This window comes from Necator americanus, chromosome II, assembly GCF_031761385.1.
Source record: "Necator americanus strain Aroian chromosome II, whole genome shotgun sequence".
NCBI classification, from domain to species: Eukaryota; Metazoa; Nematoda; class Chromadorea; order Rhabditida; family Ancylostomatidae; genus Necator; species Necator americanus.
In genome coordinates, this window is record NC_087372.1 from 31,856,338 (window position 1) to 31,879,051 (window position 22,714).

General features: G+C 38.4%; 1 protein-coding gene across 3 annotated transcripts; it reads right to left on the bottom strand.

Annotated features, from left to right (window-relative positions):
- Nucleotides 1-1,333: 1,333 nt before the first annotated feature.
- RB195_020114 (uncharacterized protein) lies at nt 1,334-16,182 on the bottom strand (the record flags this gene model as incomplete). 3 transcript variants are annotated; one of them, XM_064188273.1, is made up of 35 exons in its annotated part: nt 1,334-1,390; nt 1,978-2,113; nt 2,796-2,956; nt 3,029-3,154; nt 3,221-3,361; nt 3,438-3,608; nt 3,767-3,854; nt 3,918-4,033; nt 4,099-4,234; nt 4,533-4,671; nt 4,798-4,907; nt 5,029-5,145; nt 5,415-5,590; nt 5,772-5,868; nt 6,002-6,066; nt 6,155-6,332; nt 6,392-6,485; nt 6,998-7,101; nt 8,156-8,284; nt 8,362-8,504; nt 8,626-8,719; nt 8,805-8,896; nt 8,974-9,081; nt 9,188-9,370; nt 9,573-9,688; nt 10,321-10,496; nt 10,557-10,656; nt 11,177-11,239; nt 11,416-11,563; nt 11,628-11,687; nt 11,822-11,937; nt 13,861-13,948; nt 15,281-15,420; nt 15,489-15,593; nt 16,017-16,182. In XM_064188273.1, the coding sequence occupies 35 exons, from the start codon at nt 16,180-16,182 to the stop codon at nt 1,334-1,336; spliced, it is 4,239 nt and encodes a 1,412-aa protein (XP_064044154.1). The 3 variants fall into 3 exon arrangements, with proteins under 3 accessions (XP_064044154.1, XP_064044156.1, XP_064044155.1); XM_064188275.1 differs by having other exon boundaries at nt 16,017-16,101; XM_064188274.1 differs by lacking the exon at nt 11,177-11,239 and having other exon boundaries at nt 16,017-16,101.
- Between the last annotated feature and the right edge of the window lie 6,532 nt (nt 16,183-22,714).

Consider the following 22,714-nt stretch of genomic DNA (forward strand, 5'->3'; position numbering starts at 1 on the left):
ACAGATGCCCAAAAATCACTAACAAAATAGAGGATTAAGGATCAGTCAAGCGCGAAGGTCTCAGATCTACTAATCGATAACGTTCCACTATCGATCGAAAGACCTGACGTGAGCACCAGCGACGTGGCGTCGCGGTGTTGCTCGTAAATCGGCAATGAATAGAACAAAAATATGGCAGGGAATAGTTTAATCATATCTTCTTCTAGTAATATTTTAAAGTAGAACTTAGTTTAACATATGAGGCCTTGAAAAAAAAATTAAAATACCTTATTGATAGAGGACGAACGGCTCTTAGGCTGGGACTTCTTAAAGACATTTTTCTCGATTTTCTTACGGATCGAAGCGAATACGAGAGAGAAAAATGTTGATGGATACTTAAAGAATGAGCAGATCGAAAGGATATAAAAGAAATAAAGTAAAAATCTACAAAGGAAACGTCTTATGAACGTACCAAAAAATCCTTGTGAATGATACGCGCTATGCCTTAAGATCTAAATAGGTCCCCGTAAAAAGTGGTTAAGAAACTGAGACGAAACAGAAAAACTACTCTCGACTCGTTTATTTAAAATAGTATGTACACCATATACTGCGAAATAATACACGTTTCTGGGAGGTGTGAACTACTAATGCCTACTACAAACAAACGCGAGACAATAATGAGGCTGTGTCGAATGCATGCAGCAAAAAATAGGACGAACATAGTAGCATACGACCCGCGTCGGGTCAAGAGCTTGAAACAACCTTGGCAAACGTCAAAAACAGCACCGAGGGCTTTGTCGTCACTAGCTATTTCGAGTTACAAATATGTATATGGAGCTAAGCGTAGAGTTCGAATCGAACAACAGCAATAGTTAAGGTTTTCATGGCTACTTTTCAAAATAAAATAGCATAAGGGAAAAATAAAATTATGCATACTTAGCGACCATTTTGTGACTAGCCTAGCAAAGATTCGAAGAACGGTCTTAAAAAATTGTATGTCAATGAGATGAGAAGAAAAAAATTCGCTCAGAGAGTAAGCATCACCTTAGAACATACAGTACATCACAGTGCAATAATGAGCGAACAAAATCCAAACAAATTAAAAATAATTAAATGATATCACCCGAATTTCCAACAAAGACTGCAGTCAGTAATAAAACATGGCAAGAGAGCGCTAGAGTGAGAATTAGAGAAGCAGTGATAGTGGAATGAGCGCATATGTTTAAGAAAATGTAATGACTAGAGATTTGGGGATTAGAGGAACAAGAAATGGACATATATTGCAAACTATACGAGCTGAATTGTAACCTCCACTGGGATCGAAATCTACGGAAGACCTGACAAAATCAAAATACTATCGAGATGACCTGATGTAATCGATCACGGCCTGGTAACAGAACGCATAATGTTCCTAAAACAAGATGAATTGGCAAAATGGCTGGGCTCGTTCTAGGTAGGGAAGTGAAGCATTCTCATCAGAATTTACTATGCATAATTTTTCCGCATTATCTATTTAAAAACAACAACTTATGGAATATTCTGGAGTAGTCATTCTTGGAATACATGCAAAAAAAATGGTTCCTCTATTCTTCAAAATCATTTTGACAGAAGTTTTTCTTTGTCGGAGGTGAAATGAGGAGCGACAACGGAGATGCTAAGGTACATAATGTCTGATGGCTTCCGTATATTCTTGAAAACAGTCGTAGTTTGTTGTCACTTATATTAAAAACAGTTAAAAAAACAAAAAGTCATATACCACAAAAACACTTAAAATCAGTGAACTAAGAAAATCCTAAATATAGGTAGTTAATACTTTTGCACCCCTATCATTGGGTATCAAACACGAAGCCATCTATTCAACTACAAAAAAAACGTAGCTCTTTAAAACGAGAGATCGTAAAATTGAAGGCAAAACTATGCATCAAGCGTGAACAAAGTAATACGCAATAAACCCGTATTATATAATGATTATAAAATTACAAAATGAGAAACACATACCAGTTTTGAGAATATGAGAGGCCGTTGGTTTTGGAGACCTTTTACTGTTTGAAAAACGTCTATTCGTTGCTCTGCTTTCAGCCGCTCTAACAATAAAGAAATACAACAATAGACACCCGTCTCAGAAGAGCCGTTTCTGAAAAAAAAGAGCGGTTATATTATTCTTGACACGAAAAATTCACAAAAGATGTAGGGCTTCATTTCAACTGCTGTAGCGAATCACTAACAGTGAGGTAAATGCCCCGTCATTAATCTTGAATATCCAAACAAACACAATAAATAAAACGAATAGTGAGATGTTCCACTAATTAATTAATCTGTGGAATTTTCTGATCAGAGGTCAGTAGAGCTCCATGATCTCTCATGGTCAGTTTCGACTTTCAAATTAAAACAATTTCCGTCACTACATGAATTTCCTCTCGAACGCTTGTAAGGAGAACATCAAGCCCTCAAACCACATCAGAACTAGTTATCGTTGAACCGTTAGACAAGACACAACACTGACTAGTTTTCCAAGCAAACCTGACTTTTCAAATTGTTTTTTTTTTCTCAAACAACACTGCTCACTGCACCCACAATCTACGTAAAGAAAGCCGGAAGGGCGACTCAGTTACAGACAATCTAGCTTATTTTGGAATGCATTTCAATATTTGCGATGTTGGTGATTTTACTACAAGTTCCTTCAAACAGTCGTTAAATTAATTAAGCAACAAACAAAAAAAAACTGAATTTCTGTCTTCTTTTAGCCAATGTTTTGAAAAAAAAAATTTTTAAAAAAGGCAATGTCGTTTGCTCCTCTGTTACAGAACACAACGAACCTGCAATGTAACACAATTGGTCCTGAATCAGGCAGCCCACTTTGTCTTTCGAGAACTCGACCAACGAGCGAAAGAAGAGACTCCGATGAGGTGGGCACAACACATGACGATGGCCATGAGGTGAACGCAAACTGCACAACGTTACGAGAGGCGGTGTCCTCCTGAGAACAAACAAACATCGTTCCAGCGTAGTTACTAATAGGAATTGAAGAAAGAGTCCAGTGAACTAATACCTTCATGCGATAGCTCAATTTTCTGGTGATAAAGTAGGGAAAATGTTCCTCGCCATTAAGCTGTACTGTCACGTGATATGGAGGACGCTCGTAAACGGCAGTACTGTGGAGCTCACTTGGCCAGTACTGCAAAATTACAACTCAGTGGCTCGACAACTGTAATCAGCAAGTAATCGTTTCTAGACGACCAACCTTCTCGGAAGGACTCCAGTCTTCCTCGTTTGAAAGCATTACTAATGTTGTGACATTTAATTCCGAGATCATACGCCAAAAATCAAAAACAGTATTTTCACTGACAGGATCTTGAGCCAGCACATATGGGTAGAAATACCCCTGAAGTAACTCCATACGGATTTAAAATTCGAGCGATTAGATTATGAGATAATTTCGAAGCGAAAATTCTTTGTACCTTAAGAGAGCTGGCATTGATGTATGTGGTATCGGCATACCCTATTGAGGCCCTTAGCACTATGCGATTACGATCATATGGTACCGCTGAATCAAAGCGATTTTTCATCACGTTGTCTTCTTTCGCTGCGAATGAACTCTTCGCTGGTGTTTCCAGAGTTCGTTCGAGTTTCTGCAACCATAATAAATAAAACAAATGAACATACTCCCATATGAAGTCTTATCAGCGCGAATGCAAAAGAGTTCCGTTGCAGAACGCACTGCAGATTTGAGTAGAGCAGTGTGAAAAACATGGAAGAATTTTTTCCAGACAACTAAGTATAGACGTACCAGAAACTCTGCTTCCATGCCTGACGTAGGTGCAGCGTCGGAACGAGCGACAAGCTTCGTGCCGCCGTTAAATGAAGAAACTCGGTTCCTAAAAATATTATATCGTTCCAAGAATCGCGTGAATAGGAAGCGGCACCAAAAAATAGGGTACCTCATTCCCGGATCGATCAATGTTTGATAATGCTCTTTGAGCTGTTCTACGTCCATATCCGTATAGCCGAATAGATGCCATTCAGCAAGCGCTTTATAAATGAACACATACTGTTCCTGAAAGTAGAAAAAATATCTCCATGCGAGGTGGAGTGAAAAATGCACTAAGAATGAAGGTTTACCTGTGATTGCACCATAAGATTGCGTTGCCTCCGCAGACCAGCAACAAAGTTGAAGATGTCTGCTTTTGCTTGAGCAGCACATTGATCGAGCATACTATCAATTGCAATGAAAGTTCCAGTTCGCCCAACTCCAGCACTAAAATAGTAGAAATAGAAATAAATAACTAGTAGAAACTGAACACAAAAGCTCCCACAGAAAAGGGAGACTTCATCATGAAGTCTAGAAAAAAGACGACAGCAAATATTTTTTATAGGGCTGGTGCGTATAATCATACAAAAATAAGTAATAACAATACGTAAAATAATCTAATACTACTATGGTTCTATAAGAGAGATGGAAATACAACAACTGTACAACAACGTGTTATTGTTCCATATATTGCATGCACCCCCATAAGAAGCGTTGTTTGTCCGAAAAACGGTATGTACTGTACCTGCAGTGTATAACAACAGGGTATTCGTTGAACTCTGGCAATTCACGAAGTCGGTTAACGAATCGTAAGAGCCCTGTAGAGCATTCAGGTGCTTTGTAGTCATTCCAATTGGTGAAATGATACTGTACCACACGACGAGCTGGAAATAAGAACCATATAAAAAACGACGGTGAACTACACCATAATAATGAAACATCCATAAAAAGAAAGAGGAGAAAAATACGCAATAAAATATACAACAGAATACAATTTTCTAGTTACCAACCATTTCCAGAACCGACAAACGAAGTTTCAGCGTGGCCATTAGAATGTCGCATTGATGGCACATTCGCATATTCCGAACCAGGTGTTGATTCAATTGATCCGACATCGGATCTGAAGGAGGAAACAAAAACGTTAACACGTTTAGAAAAAGGAAAGAGAAAGAAAGAACAAGAGAGAAAGAACAAATATTCTATTCTCTAAATATTTGGAAAAAAAAAAACAAATATTCTACCTAGCCCCGGGTGACATCCTATTGAATCGCTCATTTACTGGTTCCACATCGAAGCATCGAACGGCATAGTCAGCGAAGTAGGACGCTTCTCGCGGACTTATCAAAAGATCCCCATACCTGAATCAACTATCAATTACTAGGGATAAAATAGACCAAGAAATATTTTTTTGGATGTATTAAATAGGTAAAAACAATAAATAGAATATAAAGTAATTGTTGTTTGTAAGAACACATAAAGAACAAAGTTGTGTGATGTCTCTTGAACAAAACAAGGTAAGAAAACATAGAGGCATTCCTAGAACAGAAAGAAAACCCATAATTATTCCGCCCATAAAAGTAGAAACAATCTCTGAATAATTAAAATAAAGATTAAAACTAGAAACCACCTTGTTGGCTGATCGTCAGGCCAGTATTTTGTACACTGTTGCCGGTTCTTCTCAAATAAATTGGCAACCATAACTACAAGTCTGGCGTCTTGTTCCCAGATCATCCTCCAAAAGTCCGAGATTGTCGTATCGAGTGGGGCTTGCGCAGCAATAAATGTTTTTCTTTCATCCCAACCCTAAAAATGAAGAGTAACAATAGAGAATTAATCCACTGCTAAAGAAACATAAAGCCTAGTCGCAAAAATACCGTACAAGCAACCGATTTGAAAAAAAGTCCTCCATGAAAAAAAAAGAAAAAAAAAACAAGGAAAGTTTCAAGGGGAGGGGATCTCTTTTTGTGACGTTAAAAAAACTGACTTTGACGAAGTTCGCATTGATGTAGTCTGAATTTTCATCCTCATTTATTACGCGCAGTTTCACGCGAGTAGCATCGAAGGCACGAATATCGTTATACCTGGAATTAAACCAGTGAAACTGAAATATTTTCCCAATAAAAAAACGACAAATTCTATTTAAAAAACGATGATACTTGCAAATAGTTTTTGAAAAGTAAGGAATTAGGAATCCAATTAGACGAAAGAGCTCACCGATTCTTGCAAGCATTCTCTTTTTTAGCACTAGCCACAGCGTCAAGTTTATAATGTGGAAGGGCCTGAACAATATTCTACTTATGCAAGAACAAAATACATTACGTTAGCTACAAGGTATAATTTCTAATGTTTAGTTGTAATAACTCTGACCTCGTATTCTTGAGCAAAAAGAAAGTCAGAGTCACGGTGTCTCATGAGGTATTCAGAGGGTAGGTCGTCAACTGCAATAGCATGGTAGGACGAGGGCCTGAGAAGCGTTCGTTCAGCTCCAACTGAAGATTCTTTGGACATCCACAACCAGTGACACCACTGCGAGACCTCTCCACGTCTGAAACGGAAGTAGGAGTATTACGAAAATCCATCGAAACAATTCTGCGAACAACTCACTTATGCAGAACAAACAGAGCCATCACCGAGGCCATTGTTAAGAACACCAACAGCGGAACCAAGACGGTGAAGAACGTTCCAAGCACGCTTCCTTCTTCAATAAATAACAACAATCAGGAAAGTATTTAAATGGGACTAAGAGACTCTTTCAGATGGGATCAAGAAACCCCTTTTAAATTTGTGATTTTCTATTAGTAGACTTGCACACTAAATCAATAGTACTCTACTTTTCAAAATTTCCAGTCATAACTTAGAACTCGATGCACTCCAGTGATTAACTACAAAAAAGTAGGAATACAAGAAGCAATCAATATTTGAGCACTGTAACCAGCAAAGAGGAAATTTCGCTCCTAGGAGAATTTCAAGAAAAAAGAAACTTTCAGTGGCTGTCGCAGAATTTTCTTCGGAGGAGAGCAGAGGCAGGGGAGAGAGAAAGAAAGTTCGAAAAGCGACATGTCCGAATTGAAGAAAAAGATTTCAAAAATACCGACAAATATAGAGAGTTGAAAACGAAACAGATGTAAATTTCAACATGTCAAACTTTTCATTTTCACCTTCTTTTACTTAGACTTTTTCTAGCACCTCTAATTATTTTAAAGAGCTTACCGTCCTCTGGTTCAAGAAATACTGGCTTGAAATAACCGCTGAAGCCATACGCAGGTCCGCTAAGATGAAGTTGGCGATAGGATCGCGGTCTCAATGGATCCAAGCTGAAATGTAATTCATATACTAGAAAATAATATAAGATGATACCAAATATATTCATACGGATGCAGGGAGGTTCGGACGTAAACTAATGTCCTACTTTCACTACCACTCTTCTCTAGGAAAAAAATTTTTCATGTAGTTCTTTTTTTTGCAAAAATAGTCATTATAATGATGAATTCGCATTACATCGCCAATGTTCCTTCCCGAACCCCCTCCTGTCAATCCTTGATTAACGTGAACAGCCGCTTCTGCACTTCATAGCAAGGGTTGCTTGAATGATTGCAATCACTTCAAGATTTTTTCTACTGCTTGTTTTGTAACATCTTGGATGTGCTTTTTTACCGCATCCTTCCAATCCGACAACTGGCATTCTAACCAGAAATATGTTAAATTAGCAGAACTCTTCTCAAACCGCCTCACTCCTTGCATCAATATAAGCTTATGAGTGGCAACAAATTCGTTGAAAATTGTGCGACAATTCGTTGAAAATTGTGCTTGTGTTCTTCTGTGTTTTCATTGGAACTACCATTCTAATGGTGAACACAGAAGAACACAAACAGATCCTCACCCTAGACCAGTGAAGAAAAAAAACCGGATTCCTCACGATCCGTCAATCACAATCCGTCTTTTTTCTCATAAGTTTACGGTAACAAAGAAAAGAAAAGTCTTAGAGATACAAAATCCAGCCTCAGTCACAAAACTTATGGATTCCGTTTGATCACCACTTTTGAACATCTACACTTCTTCTACAAAGAAAAAATCCAGCAATCACAACTATGTCATATAAAAAGTGACTTTATCATGAGTAGATTTATTGTGCTCGAATTGAATGGCACGCTGGAACTCCCTGCTTGGCAGCAAAAAATAAAATAAAATAAATGAAAGCAAAAATAAAGTGAGAAATCGGTTTGTACATTTCCAGCATAACAGTTAAATGCTAACACAAACATGTTTCATAGAAGTTTCTTCAAGAAGTCAGTCTTCTCATAGACATTTCATGAACTTCATACAAATATAATAAACAACAAATACGAAAAAGAACAACTTTCCACTCACACTCGACCATATTGTGCCCCTCCTTGCACTTCCTCTTTGTCGTCTTTATCAACTCTCACAATCAAGAAACCGGTGTACTTCAACCCAGGTCGCAAAACAACATCTTCCGCTTTATAACGGCTGAGATACCTAAAAAGAACAAACATCAACAAAAAAAAAAAAACAGAAACTCGTTCGTAAATTCTTCATAAAAGTAGTGCACTTACAAAACGCTGCAAGGTTTCATCCCCGCTACGCCTCTTCCATCTCCGATCACTGTATCTACGGGGTACTCAGTGTAACTTTCAGCAATATACGCAAAAAATCTTTTCTTTTCAGCTGCTAGGGGATGTAGATTGTTGTTGAAAGCCTGTAATTAGAAAAGATCGAAACAGAAAAGAAGAGATGTCCAAAGAGAAAATAATATCAAAATACGGCTGAAAATTGACTTAAAAAACATTTCTTAGAAAAAAAAATTTCCAGAAAATTACCTTCGAAACAGTGTCCATAACTATTTCTTGTGGCGGTGGAAGCGTTTCCAACGAAACGTTTTTCAGAAGTGGCACAATCCCAATATAGTAACAACTAAAACAATAAAGTCTTCCTTTCCTTATGCTAATTCCTTGGATGATAGGAGCATGCAAAAATATCGTTGTGAAGAAAAAACTACCTAATAGGCCCATTGGTGTCATCAGGTTTAGCGTTAAAAGCCAGATTGAACGAGGTGTGGTTGGAGTTTGTGGATGTTATTGGTTTTTCAACCTGAAAGTGACGTCCAAAAAGAAGTGGAAACATTTACAACAATAAATATACTATCTAATTTAAAAAAAAAAACTTACCACATCAGGCTGAGCGTAATTAGTGATACAGTGCTTAGGAAACACCAAAGGCGACGAGCGCCCAGCTGAATTCTCAGCCCAGACAGTGATTGTATAGTTCCGATTCGGCTGGAACATTAATTAATCAAAAAATCATTCAATCATTATACAAATTGATTCAGTTATTTTTGAAGACGCAAAAAAATCAGCTGATTACATTATCTAGACTTCCTACCTTCAACGGTCCGTATTTGCAGGAGAGGAACTCTGTGGTGAACTCAATTGGATTGATTCCATGAGATGAGTCTTCTCTTTCATCCCAGTTAGCACATTTCTCCTCATCGGTGGGTGGCGGAAAATCATCAGCAACCAAAGGACCTCCTGGGCGCATTCGGCGAACGGCTCCCTGTACTCTGACCTGAAATGAGACACATTAGACAAAAAAGAAGTATAGATCGCTCAATTGATTGTATGAACAATCAAAATTGCATTTTACGATGCAATTTTCTTTCCAAATCCCCAGTAAAGTTTGCCAGGGAATTTCTAATAAATTAAAGTAGAGAAGTAGAAAAAAATCCATTACAATACTTATAAAACTCGTTCGAATCGTTAGAACTCACATAGTAACGGCTAATGCGCCCATTGGTTAAAGCAGGTGCCCTCCACTCCACTTCACAAATCAATGACGATCCTGAGTTTAGCACACGCACATCTTCGAATTTAGGCGGATGAGGCTCTGGAAAAACGTCTAATTAGTATACTTTCTAGTTAGTGGATTTAGATGCCTAATTTATTTCTCGTAGATGGAATAGAAAAGATGGAAAAAGTTGTAGGAATAAACTGAAAGTTTTCATATGAGCTGACCAGAAATTTGCAAAACAAAAATCAATTCGTTGCAACACTGCAAAGAATTGGAAGTGAAAAAGCACGGTGCAAGATCGGAGAATAATGCGCAGAATGGACAAATGTTATATGTCAAATTCTTGTAAAGTCCGCTAACTTCTTTGATTTAATGCAATCACAATAATGGAATTTCCAAAATCACGAAAATAATTAAAACATCAGTGACATATACGACGGGTGAAAAAACCGGTCGATCAATTTTAGCGATTTTTTTTTCACAGAGCATCAAAGAAAAAAGACTTCAAGCATCACTTAACTACTGGAACCTATCAAGTCGTAAAAAAATGGAGACTTTTCCACTAATTTGAGCAGAAACTCTATTACTCTTTTTTCATTCACAGTAAAAAAAAAATGGAACACAAAGAACTATGAAAGACTAGATTTCATATTTTCCTACGTATTATTTTAATGACTTAATGTACATATTCAAAATCTAAATAAAATGAGGAAATGAAATAAACTTACTACTTTCAGCAGTATTGAAAAGCTCAGTTATTTCAAATGGATCTGTCTGACTATCGTTTACGGTGACGAAGAGCTTGTACGGTGTTGCCGCACGAAGGTTATTAATGGTCACAGGAGAAATGGCATTCGTCTGCGAAAATACCTCCTGTCCATTTAATCCAGTCCGCCGTACAAGTCTAAACATTTATGCACTCTCCTCTTATACATTGAAGTTAAAGAAAGTACTAGTATTAGACCTCAAGCCAATCTTAAGCTGCGGTCCTTGCTGCACATCCCAACTAACATTCGCGGAGTTGTCACTAGTAACAATTGTAAGATTCTGGATTGTTCTTGGTGCTGCAATGTAAAGCATAAGATGTAAAATTACAGAAAATCATGCAGAATAAAACAAAGACACTGAAAAGTGAGCCACACTTTGCAAAAACCAGGACCAAGCATTCGATACTATAAATCGAAATATGATTTACGAATTATTGTTCAGAGAAATTGTCCCAACATCCATTGATAGGATAGAAGAGAATCTTATCTTATCATTAAGGAATAAATCTCAGGAGAAAAGATAAGCTTCATAGAAAGTTGGAATAAAACTTGGAAAAGAACACATGCAATACTGCTCTCATTTCCGCATAAATAGAACAAATAGTGGATTTTGAGAAACGCCTGCTTGATCCCTAGGAACAATATAAAGATGGCGAACACTTTGTGACACTCCATTACAACTAAAATCACACAACTGAAGCAGTGATGATGCTCACAAATAATCATAAATAAAAACTTCATGCAGTACAAAAATAGAAACTCCCACACAAGAGTAACTGTGAACTGAGTTCGTTCACACCCACAACATCAAACTTACCATTCGGTGGTCTCATAACCTTTTTCGATCTTTTTGAGAAAGGATGATGACGCCTTTCACGTTCTACAAGACGACAATAGTCGAGATTAAATTGTATGAAAGCAAATTTACATTCGAAAGTAGGTAAATGATGGAAAAAAAACTTCAACATGTAAACAAGAGTAAACAGCAATAAGTTCCTATACCTTGGGAAAAAATCAGGGACAATGCAAAGAAGAAAACATCGGTAGGATGCTCACCTTTCACTTGAAATTCTATCGTGTAGTTGACAGACGGTTGTTGATTCGCGTTGACATGACACATATACGATCCACTGTCAGATAGCTGTACGTTTCGAATTTCCAGCTCCCAACAGTACGGTGTGTTCATCTTCTCGAATTCAGTCATCTAAAATTTCTGGATGTGAATTTCTGTATTAATGTGATAATCAATCACCAATAGTGAAACCTACATGGTGAAATGGATGGTTTGTAGGTTCGCGCACAACGGTGGTGTTCTGCACAAACAGTACCTAGAATCCAAAATTAGATATTGTTAAAGTAAGTGTATGAAAATCAAAGCTTTTATTGCACAAATAGCAAACACAAAAATCTTTACGATAATCCTCCATGATAATAAAAACCTTTAAAAAAAATCAAAACAAACCCCTGCCACATCAATCAGTCCCTGAGGATCCATATTCACGCAGCAATAAAGAATTACATCTGTGCCTTTGTACACTGCATCCGACGGGTATGCTATACCCAGAACAGCCAGTTCTCCTGGAAATGTAAGACGATACATGAGATACATACAACTCTCATTTTTTATTCTTCCGCAACAGCAGTGTTGAATCAAAATAAGAACATCAGATCAATGCCAATCAATCAATCAAACTTTTCGCAATTTGCAAGAAGCTGGTATTTCAACTTCTTGCGAATTGCAACGTGTTATTTCGTCTTGGGATGGATTTACTAAAGGAAAAAATGACGATTGCTTGGAACTAAGTTGATCTTTGCAAATACCAGGGTAGAAAGAAACCAAGCCTAAAGAGATACGAATGTAAAATGCCTTTCTGCTTACTCCTCGAGATCTCCAACTGGAATCAGCGTAGATAGGCAGCCGATCGAACTCGTGGATGAGCTTTGGTAACTGGGTTGTATGCTCAAGAACAACGGCAGCTGTGAGACACATTCAACTGCTCAACGAAGTCATGAGCGACGACTACCTTCCCTCTCGAAGTCAAGTTGCGAGTCAGCTTATACGCAGTGCGTCCCATCATGACTTGGGCAGCACCGCCCACGGTGATGAAGAGATTTGATTGCACGAAAGGGAAGCTGCTTGGCTACTTCTGGCCTGGGGTATGTTAGAATGAAGATCTTTGCGCTGAAATCGATGTGGTGTACCGGCGGATAACGTGGAAAGTATCAACATCTTGCATTATCTGCCATCGAAAGCGAGCACAACAAATCGTCTTCGCTTCTTTGGTCATATCTGAAGTGACCAGCAGATCGCTTAGTTCAACGTGTTATGAGGAGTTTGTCGGATTCAAGCTAGAGCAGGTCACCTGGGAGAGAAGTTTCACGGAAATGGAATGACCTAGACTGAGGTGGTGAAAGAGGGCCTAAAGAGACTCGGCGTGGATAGGCAGTTCAGGCGAGACAGGTTTCGCAGGATATGGAAAAGCGACGAATGGATTGATTCTGTGCAAGCTTTCGCAGAGAGCGAGAAAGTTGGACAGAGCTCAGGTTCAAGGAAGGCACACCCCAGTGAAGATGCGTGTAATCGCTTTAAGCGATAACACCACGGCGCCGATTAAGCCATGTAAGTCATGTAGTAGCCATACAGACCGTCTATAAGTTTATTTCCTTCCCCAAGAAAACGAAAGTTCAACAATTCATTAAAGAGCACTCTCTGTGCTACTGGTGGAAAGTGCAAGTTCTATTCATAAATTAAGCAGCAAACGTATTCATTACGCACGTAAAACCCGACATATGGCACCGTGACCCCTCATCTAGCACTCACCGACATGTCACCACCCACAGTGCTACAATGCTCAACAAGTCATCGAGGTCACATGCCCTTAAACATTCGATCGACCGAATTGTGATTGATGTATTCTTTACCCAAAACAGCACTTCACTACTACCTCTGCAAAGATCAAATTTCAACAGCAAACGTCCATTGCAATGCTGCAATATCCCCCAACATATTTCAGCAGCAGTGCCCCTCTCTAAGGGTGGGCAAATAGTGCTATTTCATCATCGCAAGAAAAACTGAATCGAAACGAAGGACAATGCAAATGATCCATTCAGCAATACAGCATAAAGTGAAAACTTAACCCTTGTGGACACCTGGACTGACTGCTTAAAACTGATGCGGATCTCATAAAAACTGTGAGTGAACAAGTCAACTTTCACAACTTCTACTTTTTTACTCCCTTCTGGCTCATGCAATAAAAAGCATGGCGAACTTGAAGCTAAATTTCTTGCAGATGCCAGAAACTTATGTTTCATTATTTTCCTAAGTTCCCCACCTTAAATACTATGCAGATTCTTTCCATGTTATGCTGAAGCTTTTTTTTTCCAACGAAAATGCAATTTCATGCGGATTCGAAGTTGGAAAATCTGCAGTTTTTTTTTTTCGAATTCCATGCTACTGCCATAAATTCGTCTTTCATAAGATGTAACAGCTTTTAAGCTTACGTCTGTCACATTTGGTTGGCAGCAGATTTAATACCGGTGAGTCGCTGGTTCTCCAGTTATCGAACATCGGTGGGCATGAGCAACGACCCTGGAATCAATGAAAACATTAATCATCGCTTACGATTAGGAATCTTATCACTTCTGACACTGATACATAGAGATCTCGGATGTGAACGAGTCGGAACAATTGTTCCTTATCTTGTGAGAGATAGGAGAAATATTATGAGACTTGAGGAGACTATGTCGCGCACATGTACGAGAGAATACGAATGTTCCAGATAGTGCAAACCGATCCGAGACATGACCAATTCATGTCTCACCGGAAGTGTTTCAATGTGAATGTACGCAACACATCCAACGTTTAACATGGGATATATAAGGGTTTCCGTAAGTTTCTTCTTTCTTTTTCTACTTTTCATCGAACAAGAAATACGTTTCAATCAACAAGATAGCCACCAAAAAAGTCAGCAACATTTGTCCCACCTTGTAAATTCTTGACTCCTACGACTCAAAATTCGGGGCAATGTTAGTTGAAAAGTTGGTGACCTCATTTTCAGGTATATATAATCTTCTTAGGCTAGTAAAGCACGTTTTCGTTCAAAATGAATCATCCAATTTACTATTACTATATGTTATCGACACAACATTGAAGAACTAGTCTGGAACCAGTGATAAGATGAATGATACCCAACTATGATATTGTCATTATCGATCGCAGAACAACAAAAGTTTACAATGTGAAATGTCTTAAAGCGTAGAGCAGAACAGTGACAGTGAAAGATTTTTCATTGATTTGAAAAATACTAATACTTTTATCAAGAGGCTTGACAAAATTTCTTTGTGTAATTAGGTAAACATCTTAAAGATTATTTTAACAATCAATTCGACTATCCTATGCTTGTTATTCTAAAAGTAGCCCTCAAAGTCGTACAGCTTGAATAATGGATATAGTTCTTCGCTTCTATGAGAAAGACAGGCAAATAAGAAGCGAAGAAACATACGAAACTAACAGATTTACTAGAAAAAAATTATATTTTTGAATAATCGAGATCAAGGTGTAGGTGTAGAAAGCATTTTAAACATAATCAAATCGAAAACTCTCTCCCCGAGCAAGTAATTGTAAATCAAAAATCAGTTTGAAAAATGATAAAGGGTTCAAAATCGGTGTGCAATAGAAAAGAAAAGAAATGAATATAAAACTTTCCTAGAAATCATCTGGAACGTAGACTGACTGTATACTGATTTCTAGGAAAATCTGGCAAATCCAAATACTCAACGGGAAATGGATATCATATTGAACCTCCAACTTCAATAAATGAAGTAGATCGGTTGAATCATATTAACACTTGAAGAAAATAATAAAAATTGCAAGGACAAGAATTCTAAAAAAAACCGTTCGGTAAGGCGAAACTAAACTAACCAGATGACATTGAGGACTAGGTAGATCGTACTTCTTCGTATAACTAGTGTCCATCACCCCGCATGGTAACTCATGCCGATACCTCTGCCGGAGACGATAATATGAAGAAGTACCCTGCTTCATGCAGTCCATTGGGATGTCTGAGAAATTAAAGGATATATTTCCGTAAAAGAGAAAAGAGAAAAGTAAGATATTAAGAGGTACATACATGGTGGACAACTTCTTGGACAAAGACATCTACCATAGCCATCGGTATCCTTACGACACAGCCCATTATGAACACAGTCATAGTTTGATTCACATCGAGGAACTCCTGAAGAACAGCAAACTGAGGGACACAAATTTTCTTTTGGAAAAAAAGTTTTGCAGACAAAATTCCCCCAAACAAAAACACTCACAAATAATATATAGAATTTTTACTACTTAACATAACAATTTTGTGGTAATCTAGCCGTATAATCAACAGTTAGTGATGATTCGAATGTCTTTTTCAAAAAGCAACTCTTGCAAAAGAATTCAAGGATCCTTGTTCTTGTGAGGAAAACGTGGTGAAAATATAGTATTCCAAAATGCTCATTTGTTGATTTAAAAACAATCTACGTCTATTGATTTATAAAAAAAAAACTATCTTTTCTAATGCGGTGCAACTATTGGAATTGGTAATCGCAAGAATCTCCACAGCTCCAAAAAAAGAGAAATCTAAAAGATAAAAATTTTTCAAGAAAAACCTTCCAACCTAGCTTATCAGCAGAAACGGGGCCTGATATTGTTGTGGTCGTCAGTGGAGCATCCGTGAAAGAGGTGATATTTAACGTGTCCATATCGTCTTCACCGTGGGTAAACCGCAGTAGTAACAAAATCAGGGTAGACCACCATGTCCAAGTTCCGGATATCCTTGTCATTATTCACGCGATTGTCATAATGAGCTGGATTAGTGTAGAAAGTTGTCAAGATTCGGAAATAAAGGCCTGAAATCAAGCAAATGAAGTAAAACGCATCGACAAACACATCTTCTTTCGCCATTCATAAAGCAAACGAAGCAGAGAAAAAAGAACTGAGAAAAAAGAGAAAACGAGCAGAGAAAGAAGAATAGAGCATGTACAAACGTAAGAAAGAAAAATCTGCCCACTTCCCAAAAAACTACCCAATTACCCAAATATACGGACCAGTCAGGAGAATAAAAGCTCAAAACTTCACTAAATCATCCTATTTCAATTACAACGCACTTCAGCGGTAGAAATACAAAGGAGACAGAAAAAAACACATTCAAATAGTCAATAAAGAAATTCCAAGCATTACCGACTTTAAATAATTCAATCCTCTTAACAAAAAAAAGCATATAGGAGCAGAGGAAATAAAAAGAGAAATTCGTCATCACTCAGGTGAGTTATCTTTCTAATATGCAGCGAAAGAACAACGCAGCCATATCAAGTGCATACAACGCTCTTTTTTTTAGAAAATACAGCATTTTCCTGAGGTTATGATATCAATTTAAAGAAAGCAAATAGTGATTGAGTGGCAGCAACTAAACAATTGCGTTATGCAGTAAGTGATAGGTGAATTAAACCGAGAAGAATCCTGGAACTGCGCTTACACAAATGAAAATCTTCTCGAATGATTCCTAGAATCTCCGGTTAACCAAAAGCTGAGAGCGCAATCACAATTTCTACTAAAGGACGTTCAAATACCATAAATGTTGAGGAATGTGTACAAGATGTCGTAAATTCGTCATGCAAATAAAAACCGCAATGTGAATTCATTACAAAGTCAGTACGGTGATATGTAGGTAACGTATAGGAACGAAGTAGTGTTTACGTTGTTACCTCCTGCGATGTATTCGGTTTCAACATTTCTCTCCACAGTAGTGTTAAAATGCGATCAGAATTGCTTTTCAATGTCTCCAAACAAGACAATAAAATGAAAAAAGTGTAAGACGAGAATATAAAGAGTCGTAAGTAGTTTTTCGTTTTAACATTTGCAGATTTATTCAGTGCGCTCGCTTAAAAAAAAAAGTGTAAACGCGATTTGAAACGGGTGGATTCCTCCGAAAATTGTGTTCGAAAGAAGAAAACGACAAAAAGACGCGAATAACAACAGTAGATAAATGTTGAAACTTTCAATTGATCGGATCAATGAGCGTTAGTCGGGAAAAGAAAATCACAGGAACTCATTGAGTGAACTGTGAAACAATCTCTGTGATTTTACTTGCACGCAAAGGACAATATTCCCAAAAACGAACTCCAATCCTTCACCACCAATACGAGAAAAATGTGGCAAATAGAAAATAATGAACGTGAAACACGATACCTCATTAGATATTGCCGATTCCAGGAAAATGAATAGAAACGGAAGATTTACGTTACAACGCCATTAATATGACAAAAAATACACTTCTGGATCAACTGAAACTTGACGAACGCTAACATGAGGGGAATGCTGTGTTCAACATCTGCTCCACCAAGCAAAAAAGCAAGCTCAAGTACCATGACAAGCGTCCCACTTAACGAAAAGAAGTGCCCCCCACTCGTAAGTAATAAACGAATCAAGAAATCAAGTGAAAATGAAGATGATGAAGAGTATATATAGTCTCTCTATGATCTCTCAATACGATCGAATTACTGGTACTGATCAAATCTAGCAAAGAAAAAGTAAAACTGTACGATCATACCGACGCCATCCAAAGCACGCTTGTTGAGTTTCAGAATGTTTTTTTAGCTGGCAGCTGCTTAAATTGCCTCTTTGCTTTTTCTTTTTTCTTTCATATGAAAAAGAAGAGAAAAAAAAAACCAATAAAGTCGGCTGCACTAAGTGTATATCTGGATAGGGATAGGGAAAGTAATATTATATTACTTACTTATATTAATCCTCCTAACATACGCTATATAGTACTCATTGTAAGAGAACAAAATATAAGGATATACCTATATCTAGTTCTTTTTTTTTTTCCTATATCGATATATCTAGTTTTTCGCAACATTCTCAACTACAGAAGGATATTTCCGTACAAATTTCACTTCCATTGAAAAAAGCGATTTATAAGATCTTTATAACTTCTCTTTGGTACAAAACACAAAAGATCAACTTGATCGAGGAGGAAAAAGCAATCGGAAAAAAATTTGAAAAAACAACTGGAAAAAATTGGGAAAACAATTGGGAAAAAATTAAGTTAAACAGAAGAAAACAGTGTTAGTAATTCTTTAGTGATGATAATGATAATTATGAAAGTGATAACAGTAACGATTGATTGATTGGCGAATGTGAGAAGGAGGTGTAGAAGGACTCACTACAGTGAAAGCAAGAGGTTAATCACGCCGTCGTCACAGTGCAACAGTTCCCAAAAAAAAACTAAACAAAATTTCTTGGAAGAGAGGGTATAGAAGAGACTGGAAATTACTAACCATAAATCCTATATCCGACTAAAACTGGCAACCCGCTTGTGGTCGATCGCGTGCATGAATGCGCCATCGTATTGTTGTTCGGACGCGCGAAGGCCGCGACTACATTCACTAATCCAATAATACGTAGTTGCGGTTGAAACGCTAGTAGCACGCATTCACGCGCGTGTGTGCGCGTAACATTCAGGGAAATGCGATTGAGATCCGTCCGGTTGAATACTAATCATCACGCACACACAGCAACCAACCAGCCACTTATATGATCCGGCGCCGAATCCCAGAGCGACGGCGGCGGCGAGGAAGGAGTGAAAAGGAAGGCGGCGCCGGCCGGCCGCCACGCACGGGAAACACATGCAAATTCGATCACCGGCAGGCCCCTCTTTCGTGATGGACTATAGCCGACAGCATTTTCCGTAAATGAACACGCATGTGCTCCATTTTGGGGAGAGCAAATAGCATGCAGAAATCCGAATAAAATGATTCTCAACCCATAAATCTTCCCCAATGGCGGATCGAGGCCAGAAGGAAGAAGCGGTGCTCATTTTGCAAATGCAAAACGAATTTAGTCTAGCGCTTCCGATTTACAGTGACCACTAAATCGACGACGAATCTATAAAATGACCATTTGTGCAGTCGGCGACGAAATTCTTTGCCCGAACGGCAGTGCTGCACATTCGATTGAGGAGGATAAGTTAAAGGATTGAGCGAGTGTTTGGTGCCGCTGACTATAAACAGCTGGGAATTTCTAAACATTTGTGATTTTAAAAGGACATTGCACTAATGGTTGTAGCATGCATAACAGATTCTTCCTTTTTTCCCTTCCTGTGCATCTAGATATGCACTTTAGAATAATGAGGTCGTGATGAGGTCGCTACCGAGCAATACGGGCATAGATATCACCGGCACTAATGAATTCATTAATGGGACCCATCGGGTCGAGAATGATAACCGCAACGTTTACTAGAGGATATGAAGGGAGATGGTATGATGTGTTCAAAGAAATTCCCGCATCCAACGTCGTAAATGGTGTCCGTTATTCTCGTAGCCAGTAAGATTAAATGAAAAATTTTTTGTAGCGCTTCTAAATTTCTTTTCACTTGGATCCCTAAGTAAAAGTTACACTTTGCTATGTAAAACGGAACTTAGCGCTAATCCTAAACTCTAGAATAATCATAGAGAAACCTATATCTAGACATACACGAGGGCTAATAGAGGGTATATCCGGCAATATTCCCCAGGTGTCCGGTTACCGTCCCAAGCACCGCTTCGAAGGTATAGTAGGGTCAAAATGAGATGACACGAACGCAATTGCTTACGCAGCTTCTCTCGATGCGCTTCGGTGAGCGCAGCGGCTAGAACCGTGGTGAAATCCTTGCTGGCACCACCCATCGCTGCAGTTTGCGATGGTCCCAACTGCTGCCTCCACAGCGTCGTTTCGAGCGTGTACGCAAATGCACCGCAACTACACTCGTGATTCATGTCGCTTTGACCCGACCATAGCCAGAGGGTATCAACGATTAATAATAAGACATGGAAATTGAGGTAGAGAGAAGAAATACATCAAAGAAGAAAACTCTAAAACAAACAGAATGAAAAATCGAAGTCGAATCACATTCTCAAGATTCTTGTCGCAAAAGAACTGGTTTTCGGCTATGCTGTGGTCATGGAAAGTCTTTAAAGGCTATCAAATCGATAGCTACAAAGACAAACAAATTCTCAGCAAGACTCTCAGAGAAACTGAGACCTGAGGAACTTCAATAATTGTGCAAAGAGTAGACTATTGAACCATCGGATTCGGGTGAGCGTTCATCTACGCGAAGAAAAAAAAACACCAAAATATTACAAAAATATCCAATCACATCATAGCGTCGATGGTTTCGATATTGTAATAATAGCAATTTTGATGATTGAATACGAATAGAAGCCGTTACAATAAAAAAAGCACGATATGAATTGTGTACCCATGGAAAGGAAATTTAATCTTTAAAAAAGGATATGAACTGGGAATAGAAACTTTAGCATAGCACAAACGTTTTAATAGCTTTCCATTCGATCAATCTAAAAAAATTAGAAATAATGATGAAAAAATAAAAGGAAAAAGAAAAAGAAGAAAAAGATTTATTTGGCGGAATTATTTATCTGGCCAACCATCTATTATTTGTATTAATTGGAGGTAGATCTATGAGAGAGAAGAAACAACTATATTACTCCGAAAAAAATGAAAAAGAAAAGAATAGCGGTAAAAACTCCATACAGGAGTATGGATTGGACAGGCGATCACTTTGTCGCACGTCAACATCAACGGACATCATACTCTGCGTAAGCAACAGCAACAAATGCTGAGAAAATCAGTATAAGATAAACTCGTAGCACCAACCTCAGTGATGAGGGCGGAGGGATTTGCAGGGGTGTATCGCGCCGCCGCCGTCGGTACGTTAAGTATCGCGCACGCACGCTCGCGCGCGAACACAGCTGACCTTGTCATAAATGTTCCGTTTGATGGCGCGAAAGCATTATTGGACACATGGCAGCGGAAATTCGGAATCGCGTATCCGCCGACACGCCATATGTGTACGGGATGTTTGCCCGTCCATACACACAGACACACAGACAATACCACAACGAACACCCCGTTCTTAGCGCGGAATAATTCACAAAAAGACCTTCCATTCACTTCGTAAGCTGTTGTATTTACAGTAAAAAATCATAGTCGAGTCAAAACGATTCGAACCGTTCGAAGCTCGGCGGAGCGTAGCGGTTTGCGGACCGAGCGGGACCTTTGGTACCTGTACCACCCATTGCTGCAGCTCGCGATGGTCCCACCACGATCAAAAGCGTTAACACCAATGCGCAGCCGCTTCGAACGCAACCGCTTACGCAACTGCACCGCATTTCATACAGGTTGTCTTGACCCGACCATAGGAACAGTGTACAAATCACAAGCGCTATGGTTAACCGTGTCCTTCTGGATTGCAGTTCGATGGTCGTTAGCGCAAAAGAATCCAAGAATTCCTGGAAGAGTTAGCAACACGCTCCGCCCACCTATACCACACTTTCGCTAACCCCATCAACTCTTTGGCATTAGTGTATTTATTACGGTTAATTTCCAAACAAGTGCTCCTGAGAGTTGCAATTTATAGGTCGAATGCTTCGGCTGCGTCCATACTTCACCTTTGTTGACGATAACGACTTCATTTTTGATAACTATTGATTAGAGGGAATCGCGGCGATCGTCAATGGCGGTGAGGTACCGTCAACCTCAAGTTGTCCATACAAAAAAAAGACAAACTGAGTCCTACTCTCTTTTTTATGCGAAACATTGTTATCACAATTCCCTATGCTATTTATTCCCTAGGTTTTGTTTACTTTCATTTTACGTACACAATCAATACACATCAAAAATGAATCAGCCAACGCCAACGACAGTGAAGAAGTGTAGCAGAGGCCTGAGGATTAGGATCTGTCCCATAACAATAAAAATCGAGAATAAATCCCCATCTTCTCATTATTTAAAACGTCCCATCAATCCGTGTTTTTCATTTCCCCCTCGAAAAAAAAACTCATGCACTTTTGGAGTGTTTTTTTTACTCTTACGATTCACTATAATTTTCTCTTCACTGTTGAAACTATATGTATTTACTGTGTATTCCCACTGTTTTCACAATATTTTGCCGATCAGGTCTTCGTGGAACTCGTTCCGTTTTTTTTTTTACAGACAAACGTTAGGCATCGCTGAGCATTCACAGACGATCGCGGGGAAAATGCGCGGCCGTCGTTCATGGTGACTAAACATGTTATCGACTGAATTTCAAGCAAATCTTTCCAAGGGGAATATAGGATTTAAAAAATGATAACCAATAATAAATAATAAAAATATAATAATAATTGATAAATGAGAAATCTCAGCATGTTTCTTTTTATTTCAATAATTTGTTGCAAAATACACTTAAATGGATAGTTGTGATCAATTTTATTTCCGTAGGAAAAGATATGTAAGAAGAATTTTCTTTTCTCTTTTTTGTCTCTTTTCTGCTTTCTT